We start from the raw sequence: 24,643 nt of genomic DNA, 5'->3' as shown, positions 1-24,643 counted from the left end.
TATGAAAAAATGAAACAAATTTAAATGAGTGAACAGGTGTTGTGCAACCGATAATGATTGCAGTGAAGGTCCTCACAAACGATCCAGTGATCGTCCATGCAGCCTTGACCAAAGAATCATTGAGCCGTGTAAAATTAAATCTAATCTGCTAGATCGGTGCTTGTATTTGGCAACAGAGAGGGCATGCAGAGTTCTGTACTAGAGACAAAAAGCCTGAACCCTTTTAGAGATATCAATTCCAAATGAGAAAAGATGAATAGGACACTCACCAGGTACAGTGCTGAAATTTTCTTTATTGAAACAAATGGAAAAACAGTGCTTGAAGACATGACATGATGGGTGTGCAGGTGGGGTGTACTCCCTGCACACTCGTCCTGTTGAGTCTCCTATGTAATGGAGCTGGATGTGGATCCTCTAACCTGTGTGGCTGATAACTCGGACTGTATCGGGGAGCGGAGTCTAAGATGCCGCTGGTTTTCACCAGAGCCCACCGCAAGGCAGGATGGGCATGCTATGGCAGGCGACACCCAGGTCACTACCCCCGACATGGCTCGACCACACAGGTAGCTGGGCAAGGCGAGGTACCGAAGGATAAGGCAGTAATGTATTCAAACTTAGCAGAAGGTCTAGGCAGGCGGCAAAGGTGCAGAGTCTAATAACGTAGCAGAAGGTCTGGAAACATGGGTAAGGCAAACAGACTATACGGGTTGCTTAATCTCAGGCTTGAGGCACTGAAGATCCAGCAGGGAAGTGTGGGAGGTGCAGGAACTTATAATGTGGTGTCAGGTGCACACTGGCCCTTTAAATTTCAGAGCTCCAGCGTGCGCACGCCCTAGGAGATGGGGACACACGAGCAGGAGCTGAGATCTGATTCACCCTCTAAATCTGTCCATTAGATTGAGGGTGGTAAGCCGAGGAAAAATACAGCTTAACTTGAAGGTGTGAGCAGAGGGCCCGCCACAACTTATAAACAAATTGGACACCACGGTCAGATTCTATACGGGAAGGAAATCCATGTATGCGAAAGATATGCTGAAGAAAAAGCTTAGCAAGCTGTGGTGCAGAAGGAAGTCCGGGTAACGAGACAAAATTAGCCATTTTAGAAAATCAATCTACTACCACCCAGATGACTGTATTGCCATGTGAAGGATGGTCGGTAATGAAGCCCATGTAAATATTTGTCCAGGGAAGCTCTGGAACTGGCAAGGGCTGAAGAAGTCCCACTGGTTTGGAATGAGGGGTCTTGTCCCGAGCACAGACAGAGCAGGACTGGACAAAATCAACGACATCCCGTTTTAAGGTAGGTCACCAGTATTGTCTGGAGATGAACTGTAGGGATTTACGAATATCGGGATGACCATCCAGAAGAGAAGAATGTCCCCATTTCAAGACTCAGACCTTCATATGGGGAGAGACGGGGAGTCTTTCCGGGAGGCAGATGCTGAAGACTTGCAGGTGCTGCAGAGATGAGACGTTCAGGAGAAATAATATGCTGCGGAGGAGATTCATGGTCATGTACATCAGAAGACCTGGAAAGTGCGTCTGCTCATAAATTCTTTTCCGCAGGACGGAAGTGGATGTAGAAGTCGAATCTGGAGAAAAATAAAGACCACCAGGCCAGCCGTGGGCTGAGTCGATGGGCTGTCTGAAGATAGAGCAAGTTTTTGTGGTCTGAATAAATAGTGACAGGATGTACAGAGCGTTCCAAGAGGTGATGCCATTCTTCTAACGCCAACTTAATGGCCAAGAGCTTGCGATCTCCGATGGCATAATTTTTTGCCGCAGGGGAGAAGGTTTTAGAGAAAAATTCACTGGTCAAAGTTTTCCCCTTAGTAGACTTTTGCATTAACACTGCACCTGCTCCAACTGAAGAAGCATCCACTTCCAAGATAAATGGTTTGTTAGGATCGGGTCTAGATAGAACAGGAGCATATGCAAAGGTGGACTTTAACGCTTCTTCAGCCTCCGGAGTCCAAACTTTTGGATTAACAGTTTTCTTGGTGAGTGCAACGATGGGAGATACCAGAGTGGAGTAGTGAGGAATGAATTGGCGATAGTAATTGGCAAAGCCGAGGAAGCACTGAATCGCTTTTAGACCAGTAGGTTGTGGCCACTCCAGAACTGTGGATAACTTGTTGGGATCCATTTTAAGACCTTCACTGGTAACAATATAGCCCAGAAAAGTGAGGCTAGTCTTTTCAAAAGTACATTTCTCCAGTTTAGCGTAGAGATGATTTTCAGTTTAGCATAGAGATGCTGTAACACCTGGCGGAGGTGAAAGCGGTGAGACTGCACATTGGGCGAGTAAACAAGTATGTCATCCAAATAAACAATGACACAGGAGTATAGGAGGTCACGGAAAATATCATTGACGAATTCCTGGAAGACTGCTGGAGCATACAGAGTCCGAATGGCATAACTAGATATTCTAAATTACAGTCACGCGTATTAAACGCAGTCTTCCATTCGTCCCCTTCACGTATACAAATCAAATTATAGGCCCCACAAAGGTCTAGCTTAGAGAAAATCTTGGCACCTCGCAGACAATCAAATAACTCCAAGATTAAAGGAAGTGGGTAGCGGTTCTTTAATGTAATTTTATTCAAACCTCGGTAGTCAATGCATGGTCGCAATGACCCGTCTTTTTTTTCCACTAAGAAGAAGCTGGCTCTGGCAAGGGAAGAGCTCTTCCTGATAAATTCCTTCTGAAGGTGGTAACACTTCGGCTTGGTTTTCACTGAAGACATCAGCATAGTCCTGAAGAAAGGAAGGCAAACCGGGCATAGGACGAGATGATGGTTCCAATTTTGAGAAACGTATGTGGATACAGTCGTTGTTGCAATGCGCACCCCAGCGAAGAACCTCTCCAGTTTTCCAATCCAGCTGCTTGTGCCTGCTGGGCCAACTGCTGTGACTGGAGAGCCACGATGAAAGCGAGATCCGGACAATCAGGCAGAGGAACCCTAGCGGGATCCATGGCGGATCTTGGTGTAACGGAGCTGGATGTTGATCCTCTAACCTGTGTGGCTGATGACACGGACAGTATCGGGGAGTGGAGTCTAGGGTGCCGCTGGTCTTCACTAGAGCCCACCGCAAGGCAGGATGGGTTTGCTGCAGCAGGTGACACCCAGGTTGCTACCCCCGACACAGCTCGACCACACAGGTAGCTGGGCAAGACGAGGTACCGAAGGAAAAGACAGTAGCGTAGTCAAACGTAGCAGAAGGTCAAGACAGGGGTTCCAGTAGTCTTATTTAGAGCTGGCAATGGTGTGCCACTATATACATGTATCTAGTACAACTGTGTTGACCAACATTCTGCAGACGGTTGATCCACTTCTTTTCCCTTATTTCTACTGCCATCATGTCTTAGATAGCTATGCATTTTTTAACATACTAAACTTTTTTCCCTTCAATTAATTAAGCAGGATTTATTGTTTCTCACTGACAACTTTTGATAAAAATAACATCACTCAGTATTCAGATCATGAAGTCAATACATGTGCTTGAAACTTTTATTTCCTGTTAGAGTTGAAATAATGACTTTCAATAATGCTAAAAATTCTTAAGTGCCTGTAAATGTCAGCATACCATTACAACTTAAATTTAATCAATATGGTTAGAGTTACTTCTACATTGATTTTATTTATATAATCTAGTTACTTCACCCTTATATCATGTAAAAACAAAATGCAAGTTACATGCTGCTACCAAGTATGCCAGGGATTCTTACTGGGCCAGTTTATATATAATGTATTTATCCTACACAACCAAATTTAAGGCAGTAGAGGAACATTTTAATATTTAGCATTTTTTGTAACTAATTCTTTATTAAAATTCAGTAAAGATTGTGCACAGAAGAAGTACATGATCACATATAAACATTATAAAATATTATGTCAATCCTAGACAACAATTTAATCTCCCTGTAGCATCTACAAGCTGGCAGCCAGAGTTGGATACCACCCATGCCCACCAGGAAAGCACTTTTATATAAATATCAAAAGGCATGGAAGAGGCAAATGTATAAGGTTAAGGGACCCAATTGCGAATGATGAAAAAGGAAGGCCCAACCTATGAGAATTAAGGTATGGAAAAAAATAAAACGGGGAAACTAACTTGTGGAAAAAAATACAATAAATAAAAAATTTTTTTATAATTGACTAAAGAGAAAAACAAAGGATAAAAAGATAAGCAGAGGACAAAAAAAAGTATAAAAGCTTGGTACAAAAAGATGACTATATAGCTTATGAATGTGACATTCTACAATGCCTTTGTGCTTTATAAAATAAACAGTAAAAATGATTGAAACTCACCTACTTGAAGGTAGGCAATGGGGGGCACTGGCAGACTGGGGGAGTATATGGATATCAAAAGATTAATTGAATTCATTTTATCAGTCACGTTCCTACCATGGGTGAGATAAAATAAATGAACAGCAGGTTCCCTACTTGACATGATGGACGCTTGCGGTGTATCACATTGAGGACAATTATTACTGCTGTAATAGTCTAATATACTAATTTTCAAGTGAAACTACAGCTCCCAATATTGCCTAAACAGTGGTAAGGATATGCTGGTTGTTATTGTTTCACTCATCATCACTGCAGACCTTTCAAGTGCCTACAGCACTGAAAAAGTCAGGCAGAATATACAATATCAGTGACTCTCATTTACTTGGTGTCTTCTCTGCCTTTTTTCTTCATCTGGTACAGCATGAAATTACTTATTATAGCTTAATCTTCCCTCTACAGAGTGTAATGCTCAGACATCATTGGGTCCTTACTCTGTCACCAGATCCCCATTCTCTATATAAGTACAATAATAAACATTTTGTACCCTCTTCATATAACCCTAACAGACACTGTACCCTCTGAGGATACCCCTATATCCCTGCCACACACTGTATTGTCTAAATATAACACTGCCACACATTGTGCCCTCCAAATATAACCATAGAACATTCTTTTCCATCTGAATATAAAACTTCAAGACACTGTACTCTCTGAATATAACATTGCCACACACTGAACCCTCTATACATAATACTGCAACACACTGTGCCCTCTGAGGATAACCCTATATCCCTGCCGCACACTGTATTGTCTGAATATAACACTGCCACACATTGTGCCCTCTAAATATAACCCTAGAACATTCTTTTCCATCTGAATATAAAACTTCAAGACACTGTACTCTCTGAATATAACATTGCCACACACTGAACCCTCTATACATAATACTGCAACACACTGTGCCCTCTGAGGATAACCCTATATCCCTGCCGCACACTGTATTGTCTGAATATAACACTGCCACACATTGTGCCCTCTAAATATAACCCTAGAACATTCTTTTCCATCTGAATATAACACTTCAAGACACTGTACTTTCTGAATATAACATTGCCACACATTGAACCCTCTATATATAATACTGCCACACACTGTGCCCTCTGAATATATCACTGCCACACACTATGCCTTCTGAATATAACTCTGCCACATACATATTGTACCCTCTAAATATAACCCTGTCACACATTGTAACCTCTGAACAAGAAACTCTCTGAAAATTTCCATGACACATTTCACCCATTATCTACACTGTTGTAAAACCTGCATTTGGAAAATAAATAAGCAAATAAATGATATATATATATATATATATATATATATATATATATGTATATATATATATATATATATTAAACATCTATTTGTGTGTGTATGTTCCAGCATCACGTCCAAACGGCTAAAGATATTGACATGAAACTTGGCACACATGTTACTTATATGTCAACAACAAACATAGGATAGGTAATTTGCCAGGGTCGGGGTTTTTGCTTAAGGTCCCATACAAGTTAATGGGAAATATATGTTACTGCATAACTTCCAAATGGCTGTAGATATTTCGATAATACTTGGTCACATGTTACTTATATGTCCACTTAAAATATAGGATAGTTAGTTCAACCCTTAACTACCCCCATGTGTGAGGGTCGGGGTTTTTGTTTAAAGTCCCATGCAAATCAATGGGAAATGTATGTTCCCACAGAACGGAGATATTTCAATACTTGGTACACATATTACGGGTCGGGATAGGAGGTCGAGATAGGAGGACGGAATAGGAGGTTGGGATAGGAGGTCGAGATAGGAGGACGGGTATATAACTGAATGTATGTGTGTATATGTGTATGTATGTTCCAGGATCACTTCCAAACATCACTTCCAAACAGCTAAAGATATTTTCATGAAACTTGGCACACATGTTACTTATATGTCAACAACAAACATAGGCTAGAAAAATTAACCCTTATCCACCCCAGTACCTTACTCCAAGCCCTGCTCATCCTTGTGAGTGCGTCAGTCCAGCCATACCCCTCCCACATGCCACACCCCATTTCACAAAGCCCTACCCATCATTTAAGCCACACCCCTTTTTATTTTCTACCCATTTTATGCATTGGTCCAGCTTGCAAGTTATGCCCAATTCCACAAAACCACACCTCCTTCTATTTTCCCACTACAATCGCTTCATCACAGCTCAGCCCCACCTAAGGATGGGATATGAGGATGAGATATGAGGGCGGAAGATGAGGACGGGATATGAGGTCGAGATATAAGGTCGGGATATGAGGACGGGATATGAGGTCAAAATATGATGATGGGATATGAGGTCGGGATATGAGGATTGGATATAAGGTCAGGATATGAGGACAGGATATGAGGACAGGGTATGAGAGTGGGAGATAAGGATGGGATATGAGGTTGGCATAGGAAGTCGGGATATCAGGACGGGATATGAGAACTGGATATGAGGACGGGATATGAGGACTGGATATGTGGTTGGGATATGAAGAAGGGGTATGAGGACAGGATATGAGTTTGGGATATGAGGACGGAATATGAGGACAGGATATGAGGACGGGATAGGAAGTTGGGATATAAGGATGGGATATGAGGACTGGATATGAGGTCAGGATATGAAGACAGGATATGAGGCCAAGTACTTTCTCCGATGTTGCTTTTCCTCCACCACAAGGATTAGGTAGGAAAAATCGGGTAACACCGGGTACTCAGCTAGCGTATGTATATATATATATGTATATATATATATATATATATATATATATATATATACACACACACACATATTATTTTGAGAAAAAATATATAAAAACTTCTTTATAAAAAAAAAAAAAAAGCCGATCAGCTTAAAGGACAACTGCAGCGCTAGCAAATTAGGGCCCAAATGTAATAATAACACAAGTTATATAAGTTTCTAAATGGGATCCATTACCTGGCTGACCCGTTTCTCCACTATGCTACCACCGGAAGTCATCTCCTGGTCCCCTAACGCACGTAGCGTCGACCTACTATTCTCTATGGAGCCGCCATCTTGGTCGACGCTACATCACAAATGCCCATAATGCGCCGTGGGATTGCTTCACTCCCCCTGCAAAGTTTTTCGAAGCTAGAGCGGGGAGGAGCGGGGAGAAGCGAGGGCAGAGGCCGAGATCGCACGTCTGCAGGACATAATTAAGCCACGCCCCTTGGGTTCAGAAATCTCCCTTCACACCCCCCTCTCTTACATTACACAAGAAACAGGGGGAGACGTATACAGCTCTGTACAGCTCTGTACACAGCTCCATACACAGCTCCATCCCCCGCACACAGCTCGGTACACAGCTCCATCCCCCGTACATAGCTCCATCCCCTCCCCCTGCTCTGTCTCCCCAGGACCTCATCCAGTGGCGTTGCTAGGGTTGGTGTCACCCGGTGCGGTAGAAAATGGTGTCACCCCCATACCTCCCCCCTCCCCCCAGTAAGTTTTTAGCCTGTTGTGACAGACACCACTGTTGTAGCGCATTGTGAGAAATTCCAGTATAATAATCAGATATACCAGTTGCCACAGAATGGGAAAGTGTTAAAGAAGTTTTCACCATTTAAATATACAGCTCCCAGAATTACTTAAAGGGGTACTCCACTGGAAAACATTTTCTTTTATATCAACTGGTGCCAGAAAGTTAAACAGATTTTTAAATTACTTCTATTTAAAATCTTAATACTTACAGTACTTATAAGCTGGTGTATGCTCCACAGGAAGTTGCGTAGTTCTTTCCAATCTCACCACAGTGCTATTTGCTGACACCTCTGTCCATGTCAGGAACTGTCCAGAGCAGGATAGGTTTGCTATGGGGATTTGCTCCTACTCTGGACAGTTCTTGACATGGACAGAGGTGTCAGCACAGAGCACTGTGGTCAGACAGAAAAGAAATTAAAAAAGAAAATAACTTCCTGTGAATCGCTTATACAGCAGCTAATAAGTACTGGAAGGATTAAGATTTTTAAATAGAAGTAATTTACAAATCTGTTTAACTTTGTAGCACCAGTTGATTAAAAAAAATGTTTTCCAGTAGAGTACCCCTGTATGCAGTGGTGAGGTTATGCTGGGAGTTGTAGTTTCACTGACCATAACTGTAGAACTGACAAGCGACTACAGCTCTGATAGGACATAGTGAGGAGAATGTACAATGGTATCAGTGACTACAGGTGACGTCTTCTCTATAGTGAGGAGAATACACAATGATATCAGTGACTACAGGTGACGTCTTCTCTATAGTGAGGAGAATACACTATGATATCTGACTACAGGTGACGTCTTCTCTATAGTGAGGAGAATACACAATGATATCAGTGACTACAGGTGACGTCTTCTCTATAGTGAGGAGAATGTACAATGATATCAGTGGCTACAGGTGACGTCTTCTCTATAGTGAGGAGAATACACAATGATATCAGTGACTACAGGTGACATCTTCTCTATAGTGAGGAGAATACACAATGATATCAGTGATTACAGGTGAAGTCTTCTCTATAGTGAGGAGAATGTACAATGATATCAGTGACTACAGGTGACGTCTTCTCTATAGTGAGGAGAATATACAATGATATCAGTGACTACAGGTGACGTCTTCTCTATAGTCTTTCCTTATCTAATTCAGATGGTACATACCGCCTGGTCCAGCTAAAACTTCTGTCTGTAGAATGTGACGCCCAGACGTCTCCTCACTATGTCAGCGCATTCTCATCCTCTATATGAAAACAATTATTATTATAAACCTGCCAGACACTGTATCCTCTAAATATAATACTACTATACACTATACTCTTTGATTATAAACCTTCCATACACCATACCCACTGAATATAATAATACCACACACTGTACATTCTGAATATAATACCATCACATACTGTACCCTCTGAATATAAATCTGCCACATACTGTACCCCTGAATATAATACTATCACATACTGTACCCTCTGAATATAATACTACCATATACTGTACCCTCTGAATATAAATCTGCCACATACTGTACCCCTGAATATAATACTATCACATACTGTACCCCTGAATATAATACTATCACATACTGTACCCTCTGAATATAATACTACCATATACTGTACCCTCTGAATATAAATCTGCCACATACTGTACCCCTGAATATAATACTATCACATACTGTACCCCTGAATATAATACTATCACATACTGTACCCTCTGAATATAATACCAACACATACTGTACACTCTGAATATATTACTACCACCCACTGCGCCCTCTGAATATAATACTTAGAGATGAGCAAACTACAGTAAATTCAACTCGTCACAAACTTCTCGGCTCGGCAGTTGATGGCTTTTCCTGCATAAATTAGTTCAGCTTTCAGGTGCTCCCGTGGGCTGGAAAAGGTGGATATTGTCCTAGGAGAATCTTTCCTAGGAATGTATCCACCTTTTCCAGCCCACCGGAGCACCTGAAGGCTGAACTAATTTACGCAGGATAAGTCATCAACTGCTGAGCCGACAAGTTTGTGACGAATCGAATTTACTGTAAGTTCGCTCATCTCTAATAATACTACCACAAACTGCGCCCTCTGAATATAATACTACCACCCACTGTGCCCTCTGAATATAACACTACCACAAACTGCGCCCTCTGAATATAACGTTGCCATACATTGTACCGTCTGAATATAATACCACAACCGCAGTAACATCCCTCAACATCCGTTAGATGATGCTATTACCACGGGAGGGGGGTATTGGTGGTGTTGCTAGTGGATGATCGGGGTGCTACTACTGGGGGGGGGGTGTTGCTGAAGGATGATGAGGGTGCTACTGGCCATCCCCCCTGGCAGTATCACCCCCATCATCCATCGGCAGGATCATCCTCCTGGCAGGAGCACCGCCATCATCCACCATCAGGATCTGCTGATGGAGGTGCTGCTGGGGGGGGGGGGGTAGTTGCTGGCGGATGATGAGGGTGCTACTGCCAGGGGGGGGAGCATTAGGTAGGCAGCAGTTCCCCCACATTAGGTAGGTAGCAGTTTCCCCACATTAGGTAGCATCTTTTCCCCACATTAGGCAGCATAGATTCCCCACATTTGGTACCAGTTTCCCACATTAGGTAGGTACCAGTTACCCCACATTAGGTAGCAATTTCCCCATATTAAGTAGCACAGATTCCCCACATTAGGTAGCAGTTTCCCCACATTCGGTAGCACAGATTCCCCACATTAGCTAGCATAGACTCCCCACATTAGGTAGCATAGACTCCGCACATTTGGTATCATAGACTCCGCACATTAGGTATCATAGACTCCGCACATTAGGTAGCATATACTCCGCACATTAGGTAGCATAGACTCCCCACATTAGGTAGCATAGACTCCCCACATTAGGTAGCATAGACTCCCCACATTAGGCCGCAGGTTCCCTTGCAGGTTCCCCACAATGCGTCAAAGTCTCCCCACACACACACACACACACACAAAAAACACATACAACACAGAGAGACACACACACAAACACACACAGTCAGAGAGACACACACTCACAGACAGACACACAGAGTCACACAGAGTCACACACAGAGTCACACACACACACACACACAGAGTCACACAAACACACAGTCACACAAATACACAGAGTCACACACACACTCAGAGAGTCACACAAACACACACAGTCACACACACACACAGAGTCACACACACAAACATAGATAGAGACACACACACACACTCACCCATCCAGCGCAGCGCTCCTTCTCACCGGGCGCCGTGCGTGTGACGTAACTCACGTCCTCCTGCGCGGCCATGCGGTGTGACGTCAGGCCAGCGCAGACGTGGGAGCGGAGGACGGGCACAGTACTGGTGAAGGTGAGAGAGGGGGGGGGCGTGATGACGGACGGGCGCACTGAAAGGGGGGGGGGACGGGCGCACCGCACACACAGCACGGGGGGGGGGGGGGGTGCTGACGGATGGGAGGCCGGTCGGGCACATAGGGGGGTGTCAGTGTAGCTGGGGAGGGGGTGTGGGTGCTGCGGAGCGTCTGGGTGTCACCCCATTAGGTTGGTGTCACCCGGTGCGGGCCGCACCCCCCGCACCCGGGTCGCAACGCCACTGCATAGACTCCCCACATTAGGCCGCAGGTTCCCTTGCAGGTTCCCCACAATGCGTCAAAGTCTCCCCACACACACACACACACACACAAAAAACACATACAACACAGAGAGACACACACACAAACACACACAGTCAGAGAGACACACACTCACAGACAGACACACAGAGTCACACAGAGTCACACACAGAGTCACACACACACACACACACAGAGTCACACAAACACACAGTCACACAAATACACAGAGTCACACACACACTCAGAGAGTCACACAAACACACACAGTCACACACACACACAGAGTCACACACACAAACATAGATAGAGACACACACACACACTCACCCATCCAGCGCAGCGCTCCTTCTCACCGGGCGCCGTGCGAGTGACGTAACTCACGTCCTCCTGCGCGGCCATGCGGTGTGACGTCAGGCCAGCGCAGACGTGGGAGCGGAGGACGGGCACAGTACTGGTGAAGGTGAGAGAGGGGGGGGGGGCGTGATGACGGACGGGCGCACTGAAAGGGGGGGGGGGGGGGGGCGCACCGCACACACAGCACGGGGGGGGGGGGGGGGTGCTGACGGATGGGAGGCCGGTCGGGCACATAGGGGGGTGTCAGTGTAGCTGGGGAGGGGGGGGGGGTGCTGCGGAGCGTCTTGGTGTCACCCCATTAGGTTGGTGTCACCCGGTGCGGGCCGCACCCCCCGCACCCGGGTCGCAACGCCACTGACCTCATCTACCACGGGGAGGCTGCAACTTTGCATGGGGAAAACACAGAGCGGGGGAGGGGAGAGAGGACGTCCGTGCAGAGCTCTTTCACCTCCATAATGATGTGTGAGGAGGACAGACTGCACTGCACAGGGGCTGAGGATTTCTGTGTGTGAAGGAGACACAGACTGCAGGGGAATAAATATCATAGTGGGGATGATTTCTATGTGTGAGGGGGGAGACTCCTGAATGACACATTCTGGGAGTTGTAGTCCCTGTTATGTGTGTGTATGCCAGTGTTTCCCAACCAGGGAATGCTAGGAGTTGCAGTTTTGCAACATCTGGAGGCACCCTGGTTGGGAAACACTGGTGTATGGACTACAACCCCCAAGAGACTACTGAGATACAATATAGGTGTTGGTGAACTACAACTCCCAGGAGGCTACTGAGATACAATAGAGGTGTTGGTGAACTACAACCCCCATGAGACTACAGAGGCAGCATGCTGGTGTTATACCACAGACTGAAGACTCCTGAATGACACATGAGAGTTGTAGTCCCTTTTGTGTGTGTATGCCAGTGTATCCCAACCAGGGCTGAGTTATATTAGTGTGCTGTGTATAACTCTGCACATGCTGTATATATATATATATATATATATATATATATATATATATATATATACAGCATGTGCAGAGTTATACACAGCACACTAATATTAGTGTGCTGTGTATAACTCTGCACATGCTGTATATATATATATATATATATATATATATATATATATATATATATATATACAGCATGTGCAGAGTTATACACAGCACACTAATATAACTCAGCCCTGGTTGGGATACACTGGCATACACACACAAAAGGGACTACAACTCTCATGTGTCATTCAGGAGTCTTCAGTCTGTGGTATAACACCAGCATGCTGCCTCTCTAGTCTCATGGGGGTTGTAGTTCACCAACACCTCTATTGTATCTCAGTAGCCTCCTGGGAGTTGTAGTTCACCAACACCTATATTGTATCTCAGTAGTCTCCTGGGAGTTGTAGTTCACCAGCACCTATATTGTATCTTAGTAGTTTCCTGGGAGTTGTAGTTCACCAACACATATATTGTATCTCAGTAGTCTCCTGGGAGTTGTAGTTCACCAACACCTATATTGTATCAGTATTCTCCTGGGAGTTGTAGTTCACCAACACCTCTATTGTATCTTAGTAGTCTCCTGGGGGTTGTAGTTCACCAACACCTATATTGCATCTGAGTAGTCTCCTGGGGGTTGTAGTTCACCAACACCTATATTGTATCTTAGTAGTCTCCTGGGGGTTGTAGTTCACCAACACTTCTATTGTATCTCAGTAGTCTCCTGGGAGTTGTAGTTCACCAACACCTATATTGTATCTTAGTAGTCTCCTGGGGGTTGTAGTTCACCAACACTTCTATTGTATCTCAGTAGTCTCCTGGGAGTTGTAGTTCACCAACACCTATATTGCATCTGAGTAGTCTCCTGGGGGTTGTAGTTCACCAACACCTATATTGTATCTTAGTAGTCTCCTGGGGGTTGTAGTTCACCAACACTTCTATTGTATCTCAGTAGTCTCCTGGGAGTTGTAGTTCACCAACACCTATATTGTATCTTAGTAGTCTCCTGGAAGTTGTAGTTCACCAACACCTCTATTGTATCTTAGTAGTCTCCTGGGGGTTGTAGTTCACCAACACTTCTATTGTATCTCAGTAGTCTCCTGGGAGTTGTAGTTCATCAACACCTATATTGTATCTTAGTAGTCTCCTGGGAGTTGTAGTTCCCCAACACCTATATTGTATCTCAGTAGTCTCCTGGGAGTTGTAGTTCACCAACACTTATATTGTATCTTAGTAGTCTCCTGGGGGTTATAGTTCATCAACACCTATATTGTATCTCAGTAGTCTCCTGGGGGTTGTAGTTCAAACACCAGTGTTTCCCAACCAGGGTGCCTCCAGATGTTGCAAAACTACTACTCCCAGCATTCCCTGGTTGGGAAACACTGGCATACACACACATAACAGGGACTACAACTCCCAACATGTGTCATTCAGGAGTCCCCCCTCACACATAGAAATCATCCCCACTATGATATTTATTCCCCTGCAGTCTGTGTCTCCTTCACACACAGAAATCCTCAGCCCCTGTGCAGTGCAGTCTGTCCTCCTCACACATCATTATGGAGGTGAAAGAGCTCTGCACGGACGTCCTCTCTCCCCTCCCCCGCTCTGTGTTTTCCCTGTGCAAACTTGCAGCCTCCCCGTGGTAGATGAGGTGCTGGGGAGACAGAGCAGGGGGAGGGGATGGAGCTGTGTAACAAGCTGTGTGCGGGGGATGGAGCTGTGTACAGAGCTGTATACGTCCCCGCTCTCCCCCTGCTTCTTGTGTAATGTAAGAGCGGGGGGTGTGAAGTGAGATTTCCGAACCCAAGGGGCGTGGCTTATGTCCTGCAGACGTGCGATTTCGGCCTCTGCCCTCGCTCCTCCCCGCTCTAGATTCGGAAAACTTCGGAGAGCGAAGGGGAGGAGGGAGAGCAGCAGTTAACAGGAAGCTGGCGCAGGGGGTCATGGGAAATGTAATCTTTATGACATGGCTGCTTACTGCTACAGGTGGCAATTACAAGAGAATGGCTGGGCCAAATTTGACAAATGAGGTATCGTTGGAAAGGTCTTTGAAATAGCTATCAGATGGTAAACTTTTTTTTTATGTATGTATGTATGAGCGCTGCAGATGTCCTTTAATGAATAATTAGGGTATCTGCTAGAAGACATGATTTAGGGTGTTTGCTATGTTGTGGTGCTCCAGTGTGTTCAAAACACTGCATACAGTGAGAAATGTGGTGAGCCAAAAAATGTTATTATCTAAAAGTAAATAAGCATATATTTTGGGTGTTCACATCCATGGTTGAAATATCTGAATGTAAAATAAGGTCAATATTACTCATGGTCTATACTATTTATGTGTGTATAAAATGATGCATTTAATAAAAAAAAACATTTTATTTATTTCTATCATTTTCAAGAACATGTCTGAAAAATCTGCATTAGATCTAAAAAGACATTTGATCATGGGCTTAAAGGGGTTGTCTGGATATAAAAATATTTAAACAAAGCCCCCTAGGTGTTGCCAAAATAAAGCATATGCACCTTCCCAGCTCCCCCACAACTGCAGTCTCACCTTCTCCCCGTCCCTAATGCTCTTGGCTTTTTCCTGCTTCCTATTACACAGTCATCATACAGCAACTGCTCACTCAGTCATCCACTGGCTGAGGAGGGTCACAGCTGCACAAATACAGAGGAGTGGGATAAGGGCAGGTGAATATGCTTTATCTTTCATTTTGGCAGCACCCATAACCTTTTTTTCTCCAAATACTTGTATCCCCAGACAACCCCTTAAACTTTCAGAGTATAAAGCCACATTTCCACCCAGTGGTATGATATATTGGAAAATCTAAGGTAGCCATTATGCATTATCTCTTCTTTATATGTATACCTCTTAAATTATTCCTGTGCTATATTATCACTGCTTTATCACTGTACATAGACATCATTATGGACATTTATCAACGGGTTTAGTCAGGTTTTCTTTACTATAATTGTCGCAAAATTGTCGCAACTGCGACAACTGCGACTACGCGACATTTTGACTGGAAAGCGAGAAAAGCAAGTTTTCCAAAAATTAACTACGTAGTAATAATTTTAAAATGGACTACGGGTAGTCAGGTATTTATTAACTATGACAGTCGCAACTGCATAGGGTAGTCGCAATAGGGTTAAAAATTGACTAAATTTACTCCAGCTCAAACATGGAGCAGAAAAAGTAAAAAAGGAAAAATTGCTTACGTGAAAGAAAATTATCAACAGGCTGAAACCAGTTGATAAATAAGTCACACATAAGCAATAAAAAAGTAAGGATAAAATTACTAAAAAAAAGAATACATAAGCAAACATTGATAAATGTCCCTCCATGTGTGTATTACACCAGAATGAGATTGCGCTTAAAAGACTTCCTTTGATTAGAGTGTCTTGCCAGTCACATGGCAGATACTGTATAATGGATTAAATGGACACTATTAAAATAACAATAAAAAAACAACTTTTTATATATTGTACTTGTTGGCAAAATAATAACCTTTCTAATATACTTTTATTTCCTTTTTATAAAAATCATGGCTTATAAAAAAAAAAAAGACCACTATGGGTCTCTATATTTTTTTTGTCTGGCTGCTGCATTATAGCACAGGCAGGGATAAAGTCCAGGAAGTGATGGCAGTACTCCTCTGTGCTCACTCCTGTCCTGTCTATCAGACTGCAGCATGAAAACAAGAGGAGTGGGTTACAAAGCAGCCTACAGTGATTGTATGAAGAGACCCAGCACAGCACAGCAGACTCATGGAGGAAGTGAATGCATGATTAGTGAGAGCAGGCTTACCTTGGACACACCCCTTCCTGAGCAAATGATACAACGAGTGAGCAGCAGAACAGAGGGATTTGTGAGCCCAATATCGAAACTAGTCACATAAAAACAAGTTTTGTAAAGATTCTGCATGACCTAGTGAGTTTATATTGCATATATGCAGTATTTTTCTTTGATATGACAGGTATGCTCTCAAAATAATATGTGGAAGGCATTTTGAACACTAAATGCTAATAATAAAGAAACCTCTTTCACTCTTTACAGATTATTGGAACAATCCCCCTCATGCCAAGCCAAGTGTCATCAAATCAAGCGGGAAGTGGAGCTCAGGGACTTCAAGTGCAACCCATCACGCCACAACTGCTGACCAACGCCCAGGGACAAATTATTGCCACTGTAATAGGGAACCAAATCTTACCAGTGATCAATACCCAGGGTATTACACTTTCACCACTCAAACCTGGCCAACAGGTAATTTGACAATTTTATACATTTTTTCCCCCCAATTGCTCCTATAATATTTTAGCATCAAGTTATGTGCACACACATTTTGGGGATTTTTTTTGGCTGTGTTCTCCCTTATTTAAAATTTATGGCCATAATTGTTACAGCCATAAAAATGTCAGCTGTAAGCGGTTTTGTGGACTATAGTATTGATGCAGCCCAAAGAAGAGCTACAAAAAGGTAAAAAAAAAAAAAAATGCCACAAAATAGTGAAAAAGCAAAAAGAACATCCTAAAAGCTGGGAAAATCTGGCTGAAAAACGATTAACAATTTCAGATCTTTTGAAGAACGACCTTTTTGTTTTGAAAAGAAAAACAAAAAACAAAACGTGTGAACATGTCCTTGAATAAAAAAAGACAACAGTCCAAGAGCATTTATATAGGTTCTAGAACTCCAAATTTTAATTTGTATCATTCTTCATAATTTATTGTAGTAGTACATTATTTCTTATTATGTCAGAACTTCTGATTTGTGAATCCTGTTGTATTACACACACTGCATCTGCTGAAGAGACTTTTTTGTAAAGAAAGGTAGCATGAAGTGTCAGTCTCTGTAGATGACACAGGAGAAGGAACTTATTGGTTACAAACCTATTTTGGCAGGAAAATATTAGTAGAACCTATATACAGATTTAATAGCCACCAACCAGATGGGCAGCACACCTCTCTGTTTCTGTGGTGTGGTACCAGAACACTGCAGCCCTCTCATTGCCCTACAGTTTGTGTAATGCTTTGTGCAATGTGAAATTATCACTACAATTGTGTCTGTGGTGCCCAACACAAATAGCATAGAGTGCCCCGAAAACTGGAGTGGAGCTGGAACAAGGAGACCCCTGCTTCATTGCAGAACAGTAAGATTTGGCTCTGAGCCTAGCCTGGCGAATCTATCCGTCTAGTCTGAAGTAACAATGCTTTATGTATCACTGGATTACTTTTGAAGACTCGCTAGGTTGGGTGTCCTGTGCCTGGCTCAGCAAGTTGCCCAACCAGAAAAAATGAGCCAGTAATCCTTTATGCATTGCCACCTTCCTTTAAATGACTTTCCAAGCGGGACGCACTGTGTTCCTGCTCCTGTTATTGTGGCAATCTATCCTAATAGTTTAGCATGCTTTGTGACAGATGAAGCCCACCAACTATAGCGCTGGCTTTGTCTAAATCTGTACATACAGGAGCAAGGACTTCTGTTTCTCTGTGGATTCTCTGCTCCTGTATATACTGAATTCACCCCTCCCCCCCTCACCGGGTCCTGTTGAATATTCTGTACAATTTCTAAGCTGTAATACATTGCTGCTCCCTACACAGTCGCTGGCCTGCTGTGCTTCAAAGAAGCTCACATTGGCACACTGTTTCAACAAGATGTTGAGCCACCGTGCTACTGTTATGTGCTACATCTGTTTAACAAATACTTTTTTTTGTTGATAGGTTGACATCAGAATGTCATGTTTATACAAAAACTGAAATGAAAATCCATACATTCCACTTTCTAAGTGCACACTCTAGTCCTCACAGACATGGAAATAAATCATACTCTCTTTGAATTCTATGATTTTATATAACTGTAGGTATTCACAGTGTACTATAGAGCGAGTTCATGAGCAGTTGTTCTGGCCTGCCCACACAGTGATTGGTAGCATAGTGTCTGTGATCAGTATTGACAGAACACTGACAATCAATAATGGTCGGAAGGGACAGAGTGGCCGCTTATCAGTATCACGGACTACTGACCATGAGCTCCCTCAGTAGTCCATAGTGATAAGAGTGATTTTATTACTAGATATGTACAGCTCCTAAAAAGAAAAGTGATACAGCTTTTTGCTCAGGACCCTTGTCACCAGGCTTATGCTGCCTTCAAAAAGGTTCACATTTCCGTTTGCATCCGACCTGTTAAGAGTCCGATCGACTCCTCTCGTTCTGACCAGATTGCCAACAAAACTCCGAATAGCAGAGTCTGACGACAATGTGTATGAGCCCTAAGAGGGTAAGTAGCAACTAGATGCTGCCTTTTCCAATGCCCTTGATTAACTGATCATCAGCAGGTATAAAAGCAGAAGTTTTGGCAGTTTGCTCATCAATCTGGGAAGGGTTATAAGGTCATTTCCAAACAACTTGAAGTCTGTTATTCTATGACTTTATGATTGGTGTATGGTTATGTCTTCATATATAAAAACATTACTAGAGAGAAAATGATACAAAAACAGAGCTTCCTATTGGGCACGATGTTTGAACCAGATGAGAGGCAGCGTGAGTATATGAATTAGATTCTCACCTTGTCAGGTTGTGTTAGGCACACAACAACCTCAAAAAGCCTCTAGTAGTCACAACCTTTAGGATCCTTATTTGCGGTGCAGCCATCCGGAGTACTCGAGTCGTGCAGATCCACGCTCGATGTGAGCACTTGTATATAGAGTAGTAGGTAAAAATTTCCGGGTATTCGGTGCCAACTGTGGATGGAAATAATTGTCCAGAACAGACTGGTATATTCAAAATTCCTTTATTCACCTTGTCAGACGTGTTTCGAGGTCTTGCACCTCTTTTTCAATGACTATGGCAGATATACATAGATACATTACAAGTGGCTTTATATAGCCTAAAATGAGTGCCAGAGTTTACAACTGGAGTGCATAAAAAAGTGTCATAGGGCTTCGCTGTAGTAGCGCTGTCCAGTGACGTATGTAAATAAACACACGTCAAGTATTCATTCATAAAATTGGCAGTCTAAAACTCTTGTTCATAAAATCATGCAAATATATTATGAAAAGTAAACCAATTGAGCCTTGTACCTACAAGTGACATCACATGCAGGGATTTGTCAGTATAAATAATGCCGTTATGCCTGAGTGTTAGTATGTCCGAGATTATCCACGCTGACTGTTAGGAAATATCTGATGCACTTCACTTGACTCCTGAGGTGACAATTGTAAAATGTTCCCTGTTTCGAAGTCCGGATGCTGTATTATTAGATCCTATAGACCGCATAAGTTAGGAAGCTTCTGATCCGTTCTTCTTATAGATAATTTTATTCAGTAGTATGGAATGTCCAGCTTTGCATTTTGAATATCACAAAATAACAATAGATAATATTTAACACTATAAATAATCCAAAAATGATTCATGTTTAGTAGGGATGTAAGAAAAAATCGATTCTCGCGATAATCGCGATTTTTCATTTGCCGATACAGAATCGATTCAAAATATTTTTGAATCGATTCTTTTAGGGATGTGGAATTTTTAATAAAACGCACTTTTCTTACCTGCCAACGAGCCCGCGGAGCTCCGGTACAGTCCGGTACAGGTGTTGGGTCCCCGGGCTGTATTCTTCTTACTTCCTGTTAGTCCGGCACGTCACATGGAGCTTCAGCCTATCACCAGCCGCAGCGATGTCCCGCCTCCGCTGGTGATAGGCTGAAGCTCCATGTGACGTGCCGGGCTAACAGGAAGTAAGAAGAATACAGCCCGGGGACCCAACACCTGTACCGGAGCTCCGCGGGCTCGTTGGCAGGTAAGATAAAGTGTGTTTTATTTTATTTTGCAGCACCGGAGTACTAGATCGCCGCTGTCAAAGCTGACAGCGGCGTCTATTGGGATCTATGAATGCTCCCAGGTGGGCGATATATCGCGATGTATCGTCACCTAGACGGTATCGCGATATATCGCGATATATCGAATCGCCACACTGGTATCGCGATTCGAATCGAATCGCCAAATTCTTGGCGATTCACACCCCTAATGTTTAGTAGTATGGATGAGTACAATAATACAATATGCAATAAATCATATGTGAGGTATTATTTACTGGTTTTAAATAAGTGTATATACATATATAGAATATTGTTAAATAGTGTTTAACACTATAGGTATTCAATTAATAATGGTCGATGTTCATTAATATGGATGAATCCAATAGCAGAATATATAATAAATCATATATGAAGTATTATTTACTAGTTACAAATGAGTGTATGCACATATATGGAAGGTGTATTTACATATATAAAGGGAATATATAAAGATGTAAAAGGTATATGTTGGTCTATTCTTATTGATTTATGAGGTTGTAACTTTTTATAGTTTTTTTCTCCATATAATTAAATTCTATTTTTATAGTTTTTCCTCTTTTTTATGTTTTTTTCTGAGCTATATTTGTCGGTATTCTAATATCGTTTCCTCATACATTATTGATATCTTCATTAAGACCCAGAGGGGTCAAGGTGATTCATGTTCTAAATCCAGAATTACTGCAGAGTCTACCAAACCTGACATCCCTGTCTTCAGGTATCTGTTCTATCGCAGTGATTTTCAATTCTTCAAAATTATTGTTGTGTTTTTTGGTTGCATGCCTCGACACACTGTGTTTTGGGAATTTATGCATAACATTAAAGCGGCGTCCACTCATGCGGTTTATCAGTGTTTGTGAAGTCCTTCCAATGTACTGCAGGCCACACCCACACTCTTAAATGTTTTTACGCCATGGTTGATATTGGTACAAAGTTTGCAAGTTTTTGCTCTACATTTGAAGCATCCTGTCTGATCTATGATCGGATTTTTGGCTGTCTTCCTTGGTGGTTTATCTTCTCTAAGGCGGCTGGGAGCCCCCAAGAAAGAAACATAAACAGAAATCCAAAAAAGAACAAAAAAAGATATTACGATATTCAATCTGTTTAGCCATAGCTTAAAGGAAGCAGAACGAGAAGTCCTGAGATGAATTTAAGTTATTTGTGGACCTAAACAAGTATATAAGAAAACTGACACTCACCATACATTTCTCTATGACAACACATCAAGCTACACCTGCTTGTTCGGAAGACTACTCCGACAACAGCCTGAATCCCCATCCCATCCACACAGATTTAAAATTGAAATAGTCATTTCATCCAACTCATCATAAGGGACCTTTTCTAGAAACATTCTACGTATTAGTATCCGAAGATTTCTGGAACATCAACAATAGTAAGGAAGGGATCTGTAAAACAAAAAGAAATCTAACAAAAGATCAAGAAAAAGCCATAAAGTCCCTGGCTGAAAAAAGAGAGATTGTCATATGAAGCGCTGACAAAGGGGGTGGAGTGGTCATTCAGAAACATCCAATCTATGTGGCGGAAGCACTGAGAATCATCCGAATACAGATCCGGATTACTACATTTCACTCTCAGAAGACCCTGTCAAGTAGTATCAGAACGAATGCTTTCAGATGATGGAACAAGCATACAGACATGGTCTTCTCACCAAATACTAAAAGGACTGTCACGATGCCGGCTGGCAGGTAGTGGATCCTCTGTGCCAGAGAGGGATGGCGAGGACCGCGCTAGTGGACCGGTTCTAAGCCACTACAGGTTTTCACCAGAGCCCGCCGCAAAGCGGGATGGTCTTGCTGCGGCGGTAGTGACCAGGTCGTATCCACTAGCAACGGCTCACCTCTCTGGCTGCTGAAGATGCTGAAGATAGGCGCGGTACAATGGAGTAGGCAGAAGCAAGGTCGGACGTAGCAGAAGGTCGGGGGCAGGCGGCAAGGATCGTAGTCAGGGGCAACGGCAGGAGGTCAGGAACACGGACTAGGAACAGACAAGGGAATGCTTTCACTAGGCACAAGTGCAACAAGATCCGGCAAGGGAGTGCAGGGGAAGTGAGGTAATATAGGGAAGTGCACAGGTGATTACCAATTAAGCTAATTGGGAAGATTGGGCCAGGCACCATCATTGGTGCACTGGCCCTTTAAATCGCAGAGACCCGGCGCGCGCGCGCCCTAGGGAGCGGGGCCGCGCGCGCCGGGACAGGACCGAGGGAGAGCGAGTCAGGTACGGGGACCGGGGTGCGCATCGCGAGCGGGCGCTACCCGCATCGCGAATCGCACCCCGGCTGAAGGCGGGACCGCAGCGCACCCGGTCAGTGGATCTGACCGGGGCGCTGCAACAACGAAGATGAGGCGAGCGCTCCGGGGAGGAACGGGGACCCGGAGCGCTCGGCGTAACAGTACCCCCCCCCTTGGGTCTCCCCCTCTTCTTGGGGCCAAAGAACCTGAGAAAAAAAAACTCAATTTTTCCGTGAAGAGGTCCGATGCAAATTAGGAGGGGTTCAGTGTGGAAACGTACGAGACAGTCCAATCTTTTATTGTAAAAACAATAGATGTAGAGGGGTCTGGCGAGACTGGTCACAGGAACGTAGAACCTGTTGATGAGAGAGGCCAAAAAAAATTTTCCTGCAGATCCGGAATCCAAGAAGAGCATAGTAGAGAAGGAGAAGGTAGAGGCAGATATCCGCACAGGCACAGTAAGGCGTGGAGAAGCAGAGTTGACATCAAGAACTGTGTCACCTTCGTGCGGAGTCAGCGTGCGTCTTTCCAGGCGGGGAGGACGGATAGGACAATCCTTCAGGAAGTGTTCGGTACCGGCATAGTACAGGCAAAGATTCTCCATGCGGCGTCGTGTCCTCTCTTGAGGTGTCAAGCAAGACCGGTCAACATGCATAGCCTCCGCGGCGGGAAGCACAGGAACAGATTGCAGAGGACCAGAGGAGAGAGGAGCCGGAGAGAAAAAACGCTTCGTGCGAACAAAGTCCATATCCAGGCGGAGCTCCAGACGCCATCCGGAAGAACGCATGTCAATGCGAGTGGCTAGATGAATGAGTTCATGTAGGTCAGCAGGAGTCTCTCGTGCGGCCAGAACATCTTTAATGTTGCTGGATAGGCCTTTTTTAAAGGTCGCGCAGAGAGTCTCACTATTCCAGGACAACTCGTAAGCAAGAGCACGGAACTGAATGGCGTACTCGCCAACGGAAGAAACACCCTGGGCCAGGTTCAGCAGGGCAATCTCGGCTGAAGAAGCTCGGGCAGGTTCCTCAAAGACACTTCGAATTTCCGAGAAGAAGGAGTGTACAGAGGCAGTGACGGGGTCATTGCGGTCCCAGAGCGGTGCGGCCCATGACAGGGCTTTTCCAGACAGAAGGCAGAACACGAAAGCCACCTTAGACCTTTCAGTAGGAAACTGGTCCGACATCATCTCCAAGTGCTGGGAACATTGCGAAAGAAAGCCACGGCAATACTTAGAGTCCCCATTAAATTTGTCCGGCAAGGACAGGCGGAGGCTAGGAGTGGCCACTCGCTGCGGAAGGGGTGCAGGAGCTGGCGGAGGAGATGATTGCTGAAGAAGTTGCGAATGTTGGCGCACCATGGTGGACACTTCCGACAGCTGGTGGGTTAGAAGGGCGACCTGTCGGGCGATATCAGAGGCAACTGGCAGGGGATGTTGGTGCAAAATGGTGGACACTTCCGACAGCTGGTGGGTTAGATGGGCGATCTGTCGGGCGATATCAGAGACAACTGGCAGGGGAACCTCAGCGGGATCCATGGCCGGATCTACTGTCACGATGCCGGCTGGCAGGTAGTGGATCCTCTGTGCCAGAGAGGGATGGCGAGGACCGCGCTAGTGGACCGGTTCTAAGCCACTACAGGTTTTCACCAGAGCCCGCCGCAAAGCGGGATGGTCTTGCTGCGGCGGTAGTGACCAGGT

The 24,643-nt window shown here is 44.0% G+C and overlaps 1 protein-coding gene across 7 annotated transcripts in view; it reads left to right on the top strand.

The window, feature by feature from the left end:
• Positions 1-24,643, top strand: part of POU6F2 (POU class 6 homeobox 2) — a 715,277-nt gene that overhangs the window by 645,386 nt on the left and 45,248 nt on the right. For all 7 annotated transcript variants that reach the window (XM_056520455.1, XM_056520451.1, XM_056520454.1 and 4 more), the window contains one exon: positions 16,903-17,109. In XM_056520455.1, the coding sequence (XP_056376430.1) occupies positions 16,903-17,109 (207 nt within the window). The remainder of the gene's footprint in view (positions 1-16,902; positions 17,110-24,643) is intronic.

The sequence above is a fragment of the Hyla sarda genome, chromosome 5 (genome assembly GCF_029499605.1).
Source record: "Hyla sarda isolate aHylSar1 chromosome 5, aHylSar1.hap1, whole genome shotgun sequence".
Lineage (NCBI taxonomy): Eukaryota > Metazoa > Chordata > Amphibia > Anura > Hylidae > Hyla > Hyla sarda.
This window is presented reverse-complemented; position numbering and strand designations above follow the sequence as displayed.